The 14255-nt window shown below is 42.5% G+C and overlaps 1 protein-coding gene across 10 annotated transcripts; it reads right to left on the minus strand.

Moving 5' to 3' along the window:
- Nucleotides 1-5606: 5606 nt before the first annotated feature.
- Nucleotides 5607-13400, minus strand: LOC6573100 (glutamine--fructose-6-phosphate aminotransferase [isomerizing] 2). 10 transcript variants are annotated; one of them, XM_015166750.3, is made up of 10 exons: nt 13216-13400; nt 10443-10501; nt 9747-9944; nt 9373-9686; nt 9147-9288; nt 8832-8858; nt 8581-8604; nt 7154-7275; nt 6250-7089; nt 5607-6193 (listed from the first exon to the last, which is right to left on the minus strand). In XM_015166750.3, the coding sequence occupies exons 2-10, from the start codon at nt 10447-10449 to the stop codon at nt 5819-5821; spliced, it is 2049 nt and encodes a 682-aa protein (XP_015022236.1). In that variant the 5' UTR covers nt 10450-10501; nt 13216-13400; the 3' UTR covers nt 5607-5818. The 10 variants fall into 10 exon arrangements, with proteins under 10 accessions (XP_015022236.1, XP_001999191.1, XP_015022239.1 ...); XM_001999155.4 differs by having other exon boundaries at nt 7154-7311; XM_015166753.3 differs by lacking the exon at nt 8832-8858.
- Nucleotides 13401-14255: the final 855 nt, after the last annotated feature.

A 14255-nucleotide genomic window follows, 5' to 3' on the forward strand; every position in this document is an offset into this window, starting at 1 on the left:
CTATATATATATATTTATTTATTCGAGTATGTGTGTGATTGTAGAGTCTGACCCGAACACAGTTACTCTTTGGATTTCTCTTTAAATCAAATATAATAGTTCATCGTTATTGCCCCAAGCACATAAGCATTAATATGTTATTAGTTTCTCGAGCAGCTGGCATTTAGCTGCTGATATCTCTGCTCAAACACCTCGGGTTAGTGGGCCCATAAATTTTTATAGCAGTACAATCAACTTAACAGAAATATGAAAGCCATTAGATGAGACACAATGTTGTCTACGGCTGCTTGTCGGACAGGACACGTGCCGAGTAATTGAGACGGCACTCAAGTTCATCGCCATACAAGTCCACACATGTCCTTGACAGTGGTGTGTCCTTGAGCGGAAGAGAAGGGGTTCGACTCAGCAGCCGCTGCTGCCGCCTCTCCATTAGGACTGCTGTGGAGATTTCGATTAAATGTGTTTCGGTGTAAGTATTTTATGCCCACTCAATTTAAGGGGGGTCGTAAACTAAGTAGAATTACGGGCACGCCCGGAGGGGAGCATAAATATTTTATGATTTAAAACTGGCCCATCCTGGCCGATGGTAAACCAACTATTGAGAGTAACTACCCGCTCCACAAGCCACGGTTGCTCGCCCGCCGCACAAAAGCAGCTTTATTGCGAAGTGTGTTGAGATCATCTATTTTACTTTCCGAAAGGTAAGCGTATTTCGTGTTCCTTAAGAGCTATCTGATTTATGTTAAAATCCACTTTCAGCTAATAAATCGTTTTAATGTTGCACAGCTTTCAAAGATTCCCGGAACTAAGGCATACACTCTCCACTTATTTTGCATATATAGCATTCAGACTATATTATATATTTACATATACTTGCTTTTTGTTGAATTCCTAAATATATCGCTTAAAGTACTATATTGAAAAGTGCCCATGTATATGGTTTAATACTCGTAATTGGATTGTTTTTAAAGACTAGGTAGATCGGAATATTTCTTGCCGAATATTTCTCAATTTTTGTCCATATTCCATTTCATTGTATTATGCAATGAAATTCATTGTGGGCTCTGTGGCACCATGTGCCAAAAGTTATTTGTCATACAAGCACCCGGCATTCCGGGCAGCCACTTCTTCTGCGCACTGTAGGTGCCGGCCGTATGCAGATGAGTCTGAAACCTGAACCTGAAATAGCGGGCGAGTTGGAGAGCTTGCAAATAAAGCAAGGGAAATATTTTTACTGGCTGCCTGTCGTCCCGGTGAAATGTAAAATTTTTAAAAGATATGCAGCGGCACGTAGCCACATAAATATGTTTGCATACGAAGCTGCTGTGGGACACTGTTCGTGCACTTACCGACGCAATATATACGTATGAACACACACACACGCACACACGCAAATACACGCATGCAAACATACGCCACACACAAGACTGTGCGAGCTTGTGCAAAAACAAAGCGAAATGCGAACGTAAACGTTGATGTAAGTAGCAGCAGCAGCAGCAACACCGGCGGCAGCGGCAGCAGCCACAAGAGAGCAACAAGAGGTGCCACAGCCAGCTTCCAAATCTCACCACAAATGAAAGTGGCAACGCACATGACGCTGCGTGGTTCATTAGTTCCACGAAATATTATAGCCAACATGGCGTATGAGCGACGTTATTCTTTTATGCAAAATGGCATCAGGTTCGGAAACGGCGCCATGCCATTCAATACTGTGCCTTTCGTATCGCCTATTGAAACCCCATCGGTAAAATCAAAAACAAAATAAAGGAAGGAGCGCCAGCAGAGAAAGAAGACATCAGACGCGGTCGCAGCTGCCTTGTGGAGCGTAAATTTGCACGGGGACTCGATTTCCAAGTGCCGAACGGAGCTGGTTGTCCCTTTGCCATAATGCTCGTAGAAGCACGCTGGAATTTAGTTAGCAGCTCGCGCAGGGAGTGCTCGACTACAACATATGCTCTGTTGTCTGTGTGAGTCCCGATGCTTATCCCATGTAAGTTTTTGCTTTCAGTTTCTCATTTTTTCGTGTCTTAGATAGAAAACTTGAACAATACAGAAGACATAAGCAGCGCAGCTTAGGTATCTTCTTCTTCTTTTTCATAGAGTGTTCACAAATCCATGATAAAAGTTTTGTGCTATTCTTCTGCTATGGTATTTTCTGTATTTCCTCTGTTTTTGCTATGCTTATTTATGTGGCACGCAACTTCTCCATTCTTAGTCCGCTGTGATTCGAAAATGTGCCTTGGAATAGTAAATAGACTGAATGTGTGCTGCTGGCAGCGCCAAAACAACAGCCTGCCATTGAATATTGAATCGGAGAGCATGAATCCAGTACTAAATATTTTTATATTGCACGGTGCGCATTTGGTATGTTATTGGATGGAAGAGCCCAGCGTTGTGATGGCTCACAGCGTGTAGACTGCCTTCCATATAGTTGGGTTCATTATTCGAGAGAGAAAGAAAAATAATATGAAGTTGGTCTATTTAAATATTGGATGCTATGCCCCATCTGCGCACCTGCGTGCTCGGTACCTGTTTGCATACCATTCAGCTGAGAATTGGAGTTTTTGTTTGAAATGTTTTGTTTCCATTTCACAAAAGACATAACAATTATCATTTGAATTATATTGGATTGTCTCTGCTGCAAAAGTTTTGGACTCACTGATACACTGGCGTTTGTTAGCCCCAAACCAGCTTTTTATTTAGTAAAACAATAACGACAACGATTGCAACGGCCCCCGTGGACAGCAAGGACGGCACAGACAGCAAGCCAAACCCCCAGAGCAGCTATCAACAATGCCCGTACGCGGCATTTCAAAAGTTATTTTCTGAACTAACTTTGCAACTTTTTGTTGCATATTTAAAACGGGTTTACGCGCTGCTCTTAGAACTGTGGCGAGTGAAATGAGATAACTTTGCAAAAATGTATATTCAATTACATAGTCCCGCCTGCTGGTCCTTCCACTCCCTAAGGATGTGCGCAGAAGTTCAAGCTCGACTCCGTTCAGAGTCAGAGAAAAGCATTTATCATCCCGCAGGAAAACTCACCTGCTCAACATAGATACGAAAACCCGTTGAAAGTTGAGCAGCCCAAATAGCAGCAGAAGGAAAAAAGGACACCATCCTTATTGGCAAACATGTGGGATTTCTCAGAGCCCTGTCCTGCGCCTGACAATTACAATTTGCACAAATGGAATCTCAGCTGTCGTCTTCATTGTCGAAGGGCCTAAATGGAAGATTAGGACGCATGCTTGACGTTAAAAAATAAATTGACACCGCAACGTCTGGTGCTAACGTGGCGCAAAACACGCATCCGCAAATCCCCAAGTGGCGTCCAAGTGCCCAGAGTCTGCACGATTTGATATCAATCAATAGCGACAATCCACATAGCTCCCTTCCTTCCTTGCCATTCCCTTTCCCACACCCATTCCCCATTTGACGTCCGCAAAAGCCCATCCACTTGCCTCAATCAATTGAGTGGTGAAGCAGAAAGTCAACCAACGCCCGTTGACTTGTGGCTTACAGTGGCCGAGATGAGATCTGAGTTATAAGTGGAATACGAGCTGTTATGTAGCTAATGACAACAGCCCAGCCACACAAAACTGAATACTTGACAATTTACACAATCATCTTAAGTAGTTTGCTTGGGGTTTTGCCAGCCCTAGTAATATGGATGTTGTATGTAACAAATATACATACAAGTATATACGTATATACATTGAGCTCCGACGTTGAGGCTCTCAATAATTACCACAATACAAGTCTCCACCCGAAGTGGATTTAACTTTCGAAACAAAATTCCCATTTGGCGCAATTGAATCGAGAAACTCTGTGAGGGGGCGTCGAAGGGCCCAAGCGAACGGATACACTGTTAAAAACGAACGGCTATGCGGCAATTGGCCATAAGCCGGATATGCATTACAGTTTCTAATGAGGCAATTGTAGAAATAAGCTGAACGTGCCGCCAACGAGGTCGATGAGGACGACGATGTCGACGAGGACTTTTCTCGCAGCAAGAGCGGAAACAGAAGGGCTTGGCTTTAGCCAGAAATCGAATGCAAAGAGTGGGGAAGGCAACGAAGGCTCACGACTGCGGTAAGATAAAAGTTTCTTATGGAATTACCTGAACGTGTTTGTATAACAGTTTCACAAGTTTTTACCTCGTCGGGCAAATGCATAAACATGCTTTTATTTCATTCCGTTTTCGGAGCGAACAGCACATTAAGGGTTCAGGAATCGAGACTATTTGCCATCAGCCGCAAATGAATTTATTTCGGATAGTGTTTGCGGCTTTAGAACTTTGACTGCTCTGACACTTTATAAAACCCGCCAAACTTAATGCCCTCCAAAACTCAATTGGCAGTTGGATTTCGAGCCGAGCAGCCATCCATTTGGCAAAGTAAGCGCAATAAATATGTATATAAGCGAAGCAATTCAATTTCGCCCGCACACATGCCACATAATCCCTGGCAGCTTAACGCTGCTTTACTAGTTCGCACATACGAACGGATAGTTAATTAACCATCAAGAAATTTACACTCGGTCACAATGGTCAATACCAAGAGAGATCATCCATACAAAATATAAATTTAAAAAATCCTGAGCTCTGTTATTAGAAGCAGGCTCTTTGCTTCGAGCCTCTATGGAGTGTCTAATAAAATTTACATGGTTAAAGATTCAATTCAATTTATATCTCTTGCCCATTGTTTTGCTAAAATTCTACTTCGCTCGATTTTTCGAAAAAAACAATACACTTAGCCGATGGAAGTGGCCGTTAACTACTGTTGCCAATGAAAACATCAACCCAAATATGTCTAACGCCGTTTGGCTACGAACAACGCCTGGCCAAAGTCCAACTGTGTGTGTGTGTGTGTCTGTTTCTACGTTCTCCGGCCCTTAATCTAGATTATGTGCCCTTCCAAAATTCAATGGGAATTGAAAATAATAAGAAGAACATTGCTGAGCATGTTCAATTCGGTGAAAATTCCATGTGTGTGTGTGTGTTTGCTCGAGTACCTGGCGATTGGAATGGCTGCTTCAGCTGAAGGAACGGGTCGATGCCACGAAGTATTTGGCTTAGCAGTGGCCATTTCGGTATTTTCCATTTATTCGTTGGTGTTTTGCTTGGATTTGGTAGTTGGTTTTGGTTTTGGCTTGAAGACATAACCGTTTGCTGCTGATACCACCGCAGCTTTCAATAAAAACCAACTTTACCTCAGCCGCACGAGTGTTGTTCCAGCGGCAACAGCGCTGTCGTCCACGTTTCTGCTTATTTCTTACATTTTATATTTTTTTGGGTCACATATTTGGGGCATTACATTTTTATGGTATCCAATTTAAAGTTGAATTTAATTAAATGCTGGGCGACACACCTTACAGAGCGGTTGCCAGCTCTATGGATTCAAATTATATTAAATACGATTTTAATGTTGCAAACTGTTTTCCCACAGAAATAAAATTTTTTTCGCAAAACGAAGTCTGCGATTGTCATATTTGAAAAGTAAAACCAAGCCTTTTGGCTGTAAATTCTCTGCCGAGACTAAAAAGTGGCAAAGAAAATCTGAATATTACAAACGAAAACAAACCGTCAGATGCAAATAAGAAATAGATTTAACAAAACAAATTCAATTTAATAAAGTAGTTCGTTAGATTCCATTATGATAGGTGAACAAGTGTTTTTGTAAAATCAATGTGTGTGTTCATCGCAAGCGATATAGAGTATGGGAGTATGCATATCGAGATATTTATGGAATTGGGGCACGCGAGGTGCCATGGGTATGTATTGAGAGTGGGCTGGCGCTTGAAAAGAGAGCAAGTTTGTTTACTCCACTGTCACGGACTTGGCCAGGTTGCGGGGGCAGTCGACATCGCAGCCGCGGAGCACGGCAATGTGGTAGGAGAGCAGCTGCATGGGTATGACGGTGAGGATGCCTTGCAGACAGTCGACAGTGCGGGGAATCTCGAGGGAGCGCGACGAAAAGGCCTTTGTCTCCTCGTCGCCTTCTTCGCAGATGATCACTGGGCAGCCCTTGCGGGAGGTGACTTGCTGCAAGGCGTTCATGCACTTGACGTAGACTGGATCGCGCAGCACGATCATCAGCACTGGCATGGAATCGTCCACAAGGGCCAGTGGACCGTGCTTCAGCTCGCCGGCCATGATGCCCTCGCTGTGCATGTAGGTCAGCTCCTTCACTTTCTGGGAGAGTAAACAAGTTGACATAACTCCCACTTAAGTATGCGAGTAAGACTTACCAATGCGCCCTCCAGGCAGGTGGCGAAGTTGTAGCCGCGGCCCATGATCAGCAGTGACTTGTGCTGATACAAATCCTTGGCCAGCTCTCGAACCTTGGAGTCGAGCTTGAGCACTTCGCGAATCTGGTCAGCCAACTTGGACAGAGCGTGCAGAATCTCCAAGCGTCGCTGCTGCAAGGACAAACGATCCTCGGACATGACCAGCGCAAACATCACCAGCGATATAAACTGCGATGTGTATGCCTTGGTGGAGGCCACACCGATCTCGGGGCCGGCATTGATGTGGACGCCGCAGTGCGACTCACGGCAGATGCTGCTGCCCACGGTGTTGGTGATGCCGACGATGAGGGCTCCGCGTTGCTTGCAGTAGCGCAAGGCCATCAAGGTGTCGGCCGTTTCGCCGGACTGCGAGATGAAGAAGCAGACGTCGTCGCGGAATATTGGCGTGTTGCGGTCAAGGAAGTCGGAGGCCAGCTCGACCATGACCGGCAGCTCTGTGAGCTCCTCCAGAAGCTGGCGCGTGGCTACGGCGCTGTGGTACGAGGTGCCACAGCCGATCAGCATTAGGCGACGGCAGCGCTTTATTTCGGGTATAAAGTCCTTTATGCCACCCAGCACGATAGAGTTTTCTTCAAAGCGGACACGTCCGCGCATTGTGTTGACCACTGAATCGGGCTGCTCAAAGATCTCCTTTTGCATGAAGTAATCGTAGTTGCCCTTCATGATCTGCTGAATTTCCATCTTCAGTGTGGTAATCTCGCGGGCATGCGGGTCATCCAGGCTCTTCTTCAAACGATGGATGCTCAGAATGCCATCCCTCACAGCAGCCACATCATCGTCCTGAAAGGAATTTGTATGAATTGCTTAGTAGACGCTTGAATTTATTCATATGACAGGCTCTCACCTCCAGGTAGATAACGCGATTTGTATGCTCGATGACAGCCGAGGCATCCGAGGCAAAGAAATACTCAACCTCCTTCTCCGCCATTGGCATGAATTCCGATGTGCTATCCGAGCGCGGCAACACTGGCAATTCACGAGTTTGTCCATGAGGACGCAACTCTGTTCGGTTAATTTGGTATTTGAATGGTGTTGACGTTGCCGATTTGCATTTGAATCAGCACCAGCATTAGCATTAGCATTAGCATTTGCAGTTGCAGTTGCCGTTGCAGTTGCCGTTGCAGTTGCAATTGCAATTGTAGTTGCAGGCGGCATTGCGATTGCGGTCGATGGCGATGGCGATGGCGATGGCGATTGCGATGTCGATAGAGTTGCATTTTGACCGAATTGACCAGCGTAAGGGGGACGGAACAGTACGAGACAGGCGGGACGTAAATGTCAGTGTTGCAAGCAATAGGATATGGGTTTATGTATTTATGCATTCATATATTGCGTGTGTGTATATACATATGTATTTCAAGTTTATGAAAGAGAAAGAAAGAAAGAGAGAGTAAAGCAGAAATTAGAAACGAAATATAAATCCTATTATCAGCAAGCTAAGCTAAATTGAACTTGGCAAAAACAAATATATTAAAATGTTATACAAATCAAAAGACCATTTATTTGTCTTCTATACAGCCATCACAAAAGCTTGTCAAAAAATAAAGAATTTTAAAATGTTCGTTGTTATCACACGAGTGAAAAACGTCGATCTGCTCTTTAGGTAATCGCCTTAAATAACTCGTATTAATTTAAAACCTTTTGTTGCATTTATTAAATTTCATATATCCAGAAATTTTTTTGCAACTGACATTTTCCAACTATAAATGTCAGTAAGATGATATTTTTCCATTTTTGCTTAAGTAAAAACACACAAAATTGAAAAGCTTCACAATTAATTGAGTGCAGATTGTGAAATTAGGAAACCGCATTTGAAATTTATAAAATAAATATTGAATTGAGCAAGTGTAAAACTTGCCAATGACAACCCATGCATTTGCATCTCAATTTTGCCAAAAATACAAAGATATCCGCTTTGCATTCTCCGTCGGAAAATGCATCGAGAATATTGGCGTTGAGCAATGTCAGTTTTATCTAAGCATATCTACATATATGTGAATAATCATGAGATACCAATCTCTCTAGATGTATAACTAACAAGAAGTAAATAGTATATATTAATAAACTGCAAACGAGAATTGTGCAGTCGATTGCAAACGTCTGCAACAATTTTTAAATATTCAATTAAAATTCTCTAAACTGCGCAATCGATTCCTTAAGAGAGAAAGAACAGATGAAGGTGGTTTATTTCAGCCAACAGAAAGCAAATAAGCATAAGTCGTATATATATATGAGCTATTATAAAATAATATTGAAACTTTAAGTAATTACCTTGAGGTTTGCCAGAGTCGGCATCTAGACAAGCACGAGAGAGAAAATAAACAAATGTTGAGTAAAATATTAAAATACAAGTTTAGCTTAGCTATATTTAAGTATCAGCACCATAACCAAGGAGTTTATAAATTTAATTGGTTTGAGAGTGAAGCGAGAAGAAGTTAGTTGAGTTTGATTGGACACACAGATACCCCGTCACCGACAGAAAGCAGAGTTTGATAGAGCACAGATTTAGATTAGTTGACTACCTTGATCGGAGCTCAGTTGCTTGTCATCTACACGTTGGAAATTAACACAGAGGATCAGCAGAGATGCGGCAAACGAGGAAGAAGGGTCGCCAAAGGATGTATTTTGGGGCGATAGTGTTGAAAAGTTTCAGAGTGCCGTCAGGGAGAGACAGTTGGTTATTTTGAAAAAGAGAACGAACACACATAACACAGACAGATACGAGTATGTACATGTAGTGAGATAAAAGACAAGAGATATCGTTGTGTGAAATACAGAAGATATATAGAAGATACCGTACAGAAAGACAATTCCATTTGTTGGGTCAGATCGCTTACCTTTGCCGTACAGAATGGGAATGTGATCCGTGGCCAACCGGGTCTTTGTCTTAATACCAACGAGCAAAGGAGAACTACGCCGTGAAGCAACGCACTCGCCCGGGAAATGCTTCGATTTAACTGCAATGGCAAATGCGCCTTCCTGTCAGCACGAAACAAGTGAAACACATCATGAGGATTCTATAACATAATGAGATTCGGTTTCCACCTGAGTGGACTCACTTACCACTTGCAGAATCGCCTGCTCCACGAGCTCCCGGAACGAGTAGTTGGGATGCTTTTTCCACAGGTGATGCACCAGCTTGGCAAAGACCTCAGTGTCCGTGTCCGACTCGAATTCGTAGCCCTTCTTCGACAGGAAGGTCTTCACGTCGTTGTAGTTGGTAATGATGCCATTGTGGACCACGACAAAGCTGTTGCCCTCATCCGAACGCTGCGGATGCGAGTTACGTTCGCAGGGCACGCCGTGGGTGGCCCAACGTGTATGTGCAATGCCAACGTGAGTCTTCACCGGCTCACTGTACTCCGCGCCGCTGAAGTCTGCACACGTCCAATGCAATTGGATTAACAATCGGGGATTGCAACGTAAATCAGACTTACGCTCTTGAATCGCATCCTCCAGCACCTTGACCTTGCCAGTGCGTTTAACCATCACAATGTCCTTGTTGTCGGGCGAGTCGATGGCAACGCCGGTTGAGTCATAGCCACGGTATTCCAGACGCTTCAGGCCTGTCACCAGCAGGTCCAGCACCTCCTGGCGGGACTTGGGTGTTAGATAATTCAGGTATGCGAAAATGCCTGTATACAAGTACAATAGACATATTTTAGTTTATGGAAATGAATATATGATTAATATGCAATAAATACATTTTGCAAGAGCTAAAGTTATTGAGTGCCAGCCAAGACCCAACCAGTTATGAGGAAATCTGCATCAGAAACCAGTTTGGGATTGGGCCTTTCAGTTAAGTGCACTGCTTCAATAAGTGGCTTAGCGGCTTTGTTACCGTCCACTGAAAGTTATTTTTGGAGTGGAGCGAGGCGAAAGGCCATCGAGTATGCATAAGTCCGTAGTTCTTTTATATCAAACGAAGGCATTTCACATTAAAGCCTTTGTACTCCAAATTGTTTTTAGTCTGAGTGGTTATCAGGATAGCACTAATTTCAGTGTATTGGGTAAGGTAGATATGGGTAATTGATATATTTTTAGCCACTGTGGAACCACTTTCTTAAGTCACGGACAATATCTTGTTGAATCAATGTTTGACAGCTTATTTGATGTTACTGAGTATTACTTACCACACATTATATCAATTAGTTAACTGCAGTCTCTGTAAATTTCCGTCTATTAGTATTATCTAAAATTAAAGAAATATGTTAACAAAAATTAGTTACTGTTTTACTAAATAATTTTTTGTAAATAATTGAATTAAGCTTCAAGCTGTCTTAATGAGAGTATCCAATAGTCGCTATGTGGCTTGCATTGTAACCGGCACCAACACAAACCTGGATTCGCATGGAAGTAAAGTAAAGAGAGTCTTAATTTTAGAGAGTGGTACTTGTTATACTCTGACTCTTAGCAATGTGTGTGTATGTGTGTATATGTATTTATTTACAAGCATACGGGTGTTCTTATCAGCACGTCAACAATTCAGAATCTTTCTTTCCGCTGCGGCTACTGGTCCACTTTATTCTGTGTAGTTCTAGTTCTAGGTCCCGTCCTCGTTCCCGCTGCTGCTACGTAAACACGATTTCTCAGTTTTAAATCAAATGGCAATTTCTTGTAGTCAAGTTTCTTGTATTGGTTTTGCCTCGCAATACCCTGTAACTAAGCGTATATTGCAAAGGAAGACATGTACGACTAGGTACTTCTGTCAGAAATGTTGAGCATTTTTATTGATACATATAAAATGATTGTTGAGCTCATTTTATTTTTATTATTCATCTGAAATTAACTTTTCGATGGTCTGCTACTTGGCATAGGGTATGGCATGGTCTAGTTGACAAGTTGATATATTCTAACTAGTATTTACAGTTTGTGGATTTCATCTAGCTAAATGCGTCGCAATATATACATATACATATTTAATTAATCGTTCATATATATTCTTAGATGTGATTGGGAGCGAGACCAGGTTTGGGTCTGTATTTGGATTGTCAGGCGTACGTATGTGATGGAGTTATGTATGTTGGTTTGAAGCGACATAGCCACTGTGTGCTCACAAGCTAGAGCATAATTTCTGTTGAATGGGCTTAACGATTTGGAATTTTTATCTTTTGGCACTGAACGTGTTTACTACGCTCTGTTCCAAGTCTCCGCCACGTTCTGGAGTGCGGGGCAAGTGCTACTCAGGTGCAACACGTACTAGAATGACGGTGTGTGAGTGAGTGTGTGTATGCGTGTCTCGCCTCCGCCTCTCTTAGGGTCTGGTAGCACTGGTGAGTGTGACAGAATTCTTGAAAGCTCTCACAAGCAGCCCTGCCACGTCTTTCACTCTTTCTCGAACGGCAATCGTCAATAGTTAACATGCCCTCTCAGCCCGCCTCAGCAGCACCTCAGTCACGCCCATTCGTTGGCTGTGATTGGCATTTTTAATTTGCTCTCCGGTGCCGGAGCCAACAGTATCGGGTGGACAGCAGAGACGTAGCCGAACGTAATACGGTAATTAAATCGATTCAGCCATTCAGAATTCATCTGCAATCATTTCGTTCTGATGTTTCGCAGTGACAACTATGTCACATGCTCCGACTCCTCGGCTCTGCCTTAGCTCTCTGCTCCGCAGGAAAAGAAAAAAAGTAAACAGAGTGGGCCCTGCTTTCCACTAATGAATCAATTCTGACTACATAGCCCCCAAAAGCGACTTATCTCACATAGATAAGAGCGACTAGCGAACGTGGACATTGCCAGAACTGTTGATGCCAGTAAATATAAATAATAAAAATAAACTAATTGCTTTGGCAATGATACATAGGGACTGCTGCAACTTTAATCGCTTGGTCAGCTCATAAAACTAATGCAACTCATTAGAGAAACCTTGCTTATCAGAAGGAATTAAAAAGCTATTATAACCGCTTGAACAGCTGAGTGTGTGCTATCTGACTAATCACAGTTAATCAGCTGGAATGATTGGAAGTCACTGGAATTGTCATTCAGTTAATTACTATTTGTATTTTTGGAAAGCGTATCTAAAGAATCGGAACTTGTCTGGCCGTTATCAACTAATTACTTGCAAAACTATTGTTAACAATTGTCCATTCACATTGATAAGGAAATACAAAGTTGGCATTGCAATTGTTTCCATATTGAGAGCATTTGTGCATCAGCTTCAGGCCGAGCAGTTGAGTAAACTCGACTGGAGCACGCTCTTGGCTGGTTTGCTGGCTCGAGTCGAAAACACTATGTTGTTTATTCAGTTTGTATGCGAAGCGAATGATATTTCGGAATGCTGCCACATATTTTAAGTTTGTTTCTTTTTCAGTTGTACGAAGTCGCCAGCATCTACGCTGAGAGCACTTGCAACTATTTTATCAGTTCAGCTTGGGTTCATTTTGTATTTATTTATTTATTATTTATTTATTTGTGCATGTTTCTCTGCCGCAGCGTGGGTGTGTGCGTGTGCGCGTCTGCGAGAGCTTGTACGTTTGCGGTCTGAAAGAGCTATCAGCGGCGCTGCAAACAGCGAACAGGTATTTTATATAAGACGAGACAACAAATTTTGACCGCAATTTCGGGTTTAAAGCGGGTTTTGTTGCCCCATAACATTTTCGTGTTGTTCAGTGACTTTTGCATTGTATTATTATTAAATAATTCAATTAGTGTTTGCTGCGCTGGCAACACCGCAACACCATACCCAGCACAGCACCCATTTCGCACCATTCACTCAATTTCCAATTTCATACCAAACATTTTAAAATGCGCAAAGAGTTCCGTCAAGCACTTTGGTCAGTTTGTTTGTGTGGGTGTGGGGTAGTTGGCATTATATATATTACAGCACTTTGCATTAGAAACTCCAGATTTGTTTTGATAAACACATAAAAACATTTCGAGCAGCTATCTACACTCTACACTCACACGGTATGCACAGGTCGTAGCTGTTGTTGTCGCTGTTGTTGTTGTTGGTTTATTTAATTGCCTGTGTGGTATTGTCTTTGAGTTTGACGTGGTAACTGGTTGGTTCGGGTCTGGTAACGCACTCGCTGCTGGCCAACTCCGCTGTGAAATTAACACTGAGCTCGCTCTGAAAAGAAGCACACACTAAATGCGCCGCTTTTATAGGCTAGCCAGAGGTATCGACGACGCCAGCGTCACGCCGGTTCCACATTGGCGCTGCGATCGTTTTCGCCAAACACTGAGAGGCCAGAGGCATAGCCTACTCATACTCACATTCACACTCAAGCCGATACTCGCACTCGCACTCGTACTCACAGTCGCACTCGTACGCCACATTCAACTACAGCAACAATTGAGAGAGCCATAGCAAATGCCATTGGAGCTCTAGAAGACAGTTACGCTTATCGCTAGCTAGCTAGCTAGCATTAAAAAGAGCCGATCCGATATTGCTTGCCTGCTGTCCGTTAACTTTTATCATACACTGTATTACTATATGCTAATAACAACATCTATATTTTATTATTTATTTATTTCTATTTTCAGGCATCCAATTTAAATCATTTAAGAAGTTGTTTGTATATGGAAAATATCTTAATAGGAAATTAGCTATTTCAGAGAGAGCAATGAGCAACATATATTAGGCATATCGAGGAACGTTGCTAAACATCCGACATTGTCTAGACCAATCAATTATAAGAAATTGGCGCCTGCGATGCAAAATCAATTTCGGCTAACACAAAAACATGTTTTCTGAATGGAATAAATTATATATGCCAAGACATAAATAATGCATGTTTATCATATGTCGAAGCATAATCATAAAATGTTGTTTCTAATAAGCTAATAATGTATTAGTGCTGCTCCCATCACAGTTGCATTTTAGCACTAAAAAAAAAAAGCACTCTGGCTCATGCTCTTTTATGCCCTGCGATAAGCGTAACTTCTTCAAGAGCGTTGGAGTATGACATTTGCTTATGCTCCCACAATTGTTGATATTTTCA

Source organism: Drosophila mojavensis, unplaced genomic scaffold, assembly GCF_018153725.1.
Source record: "Drosophila mojavensis isolate 15081-1352.22 unplaced genomic scaffold, ASM1815372v1 contig_16, whole genome shotgun sequence".
Classification (NCBI taxonomy): domain Eukaryota; kingdom Metazoa; phylum Arthropoda; class Insecta; order Diptera; family Drosophilidae; genus Drosophila; species Drosophila mojavensis.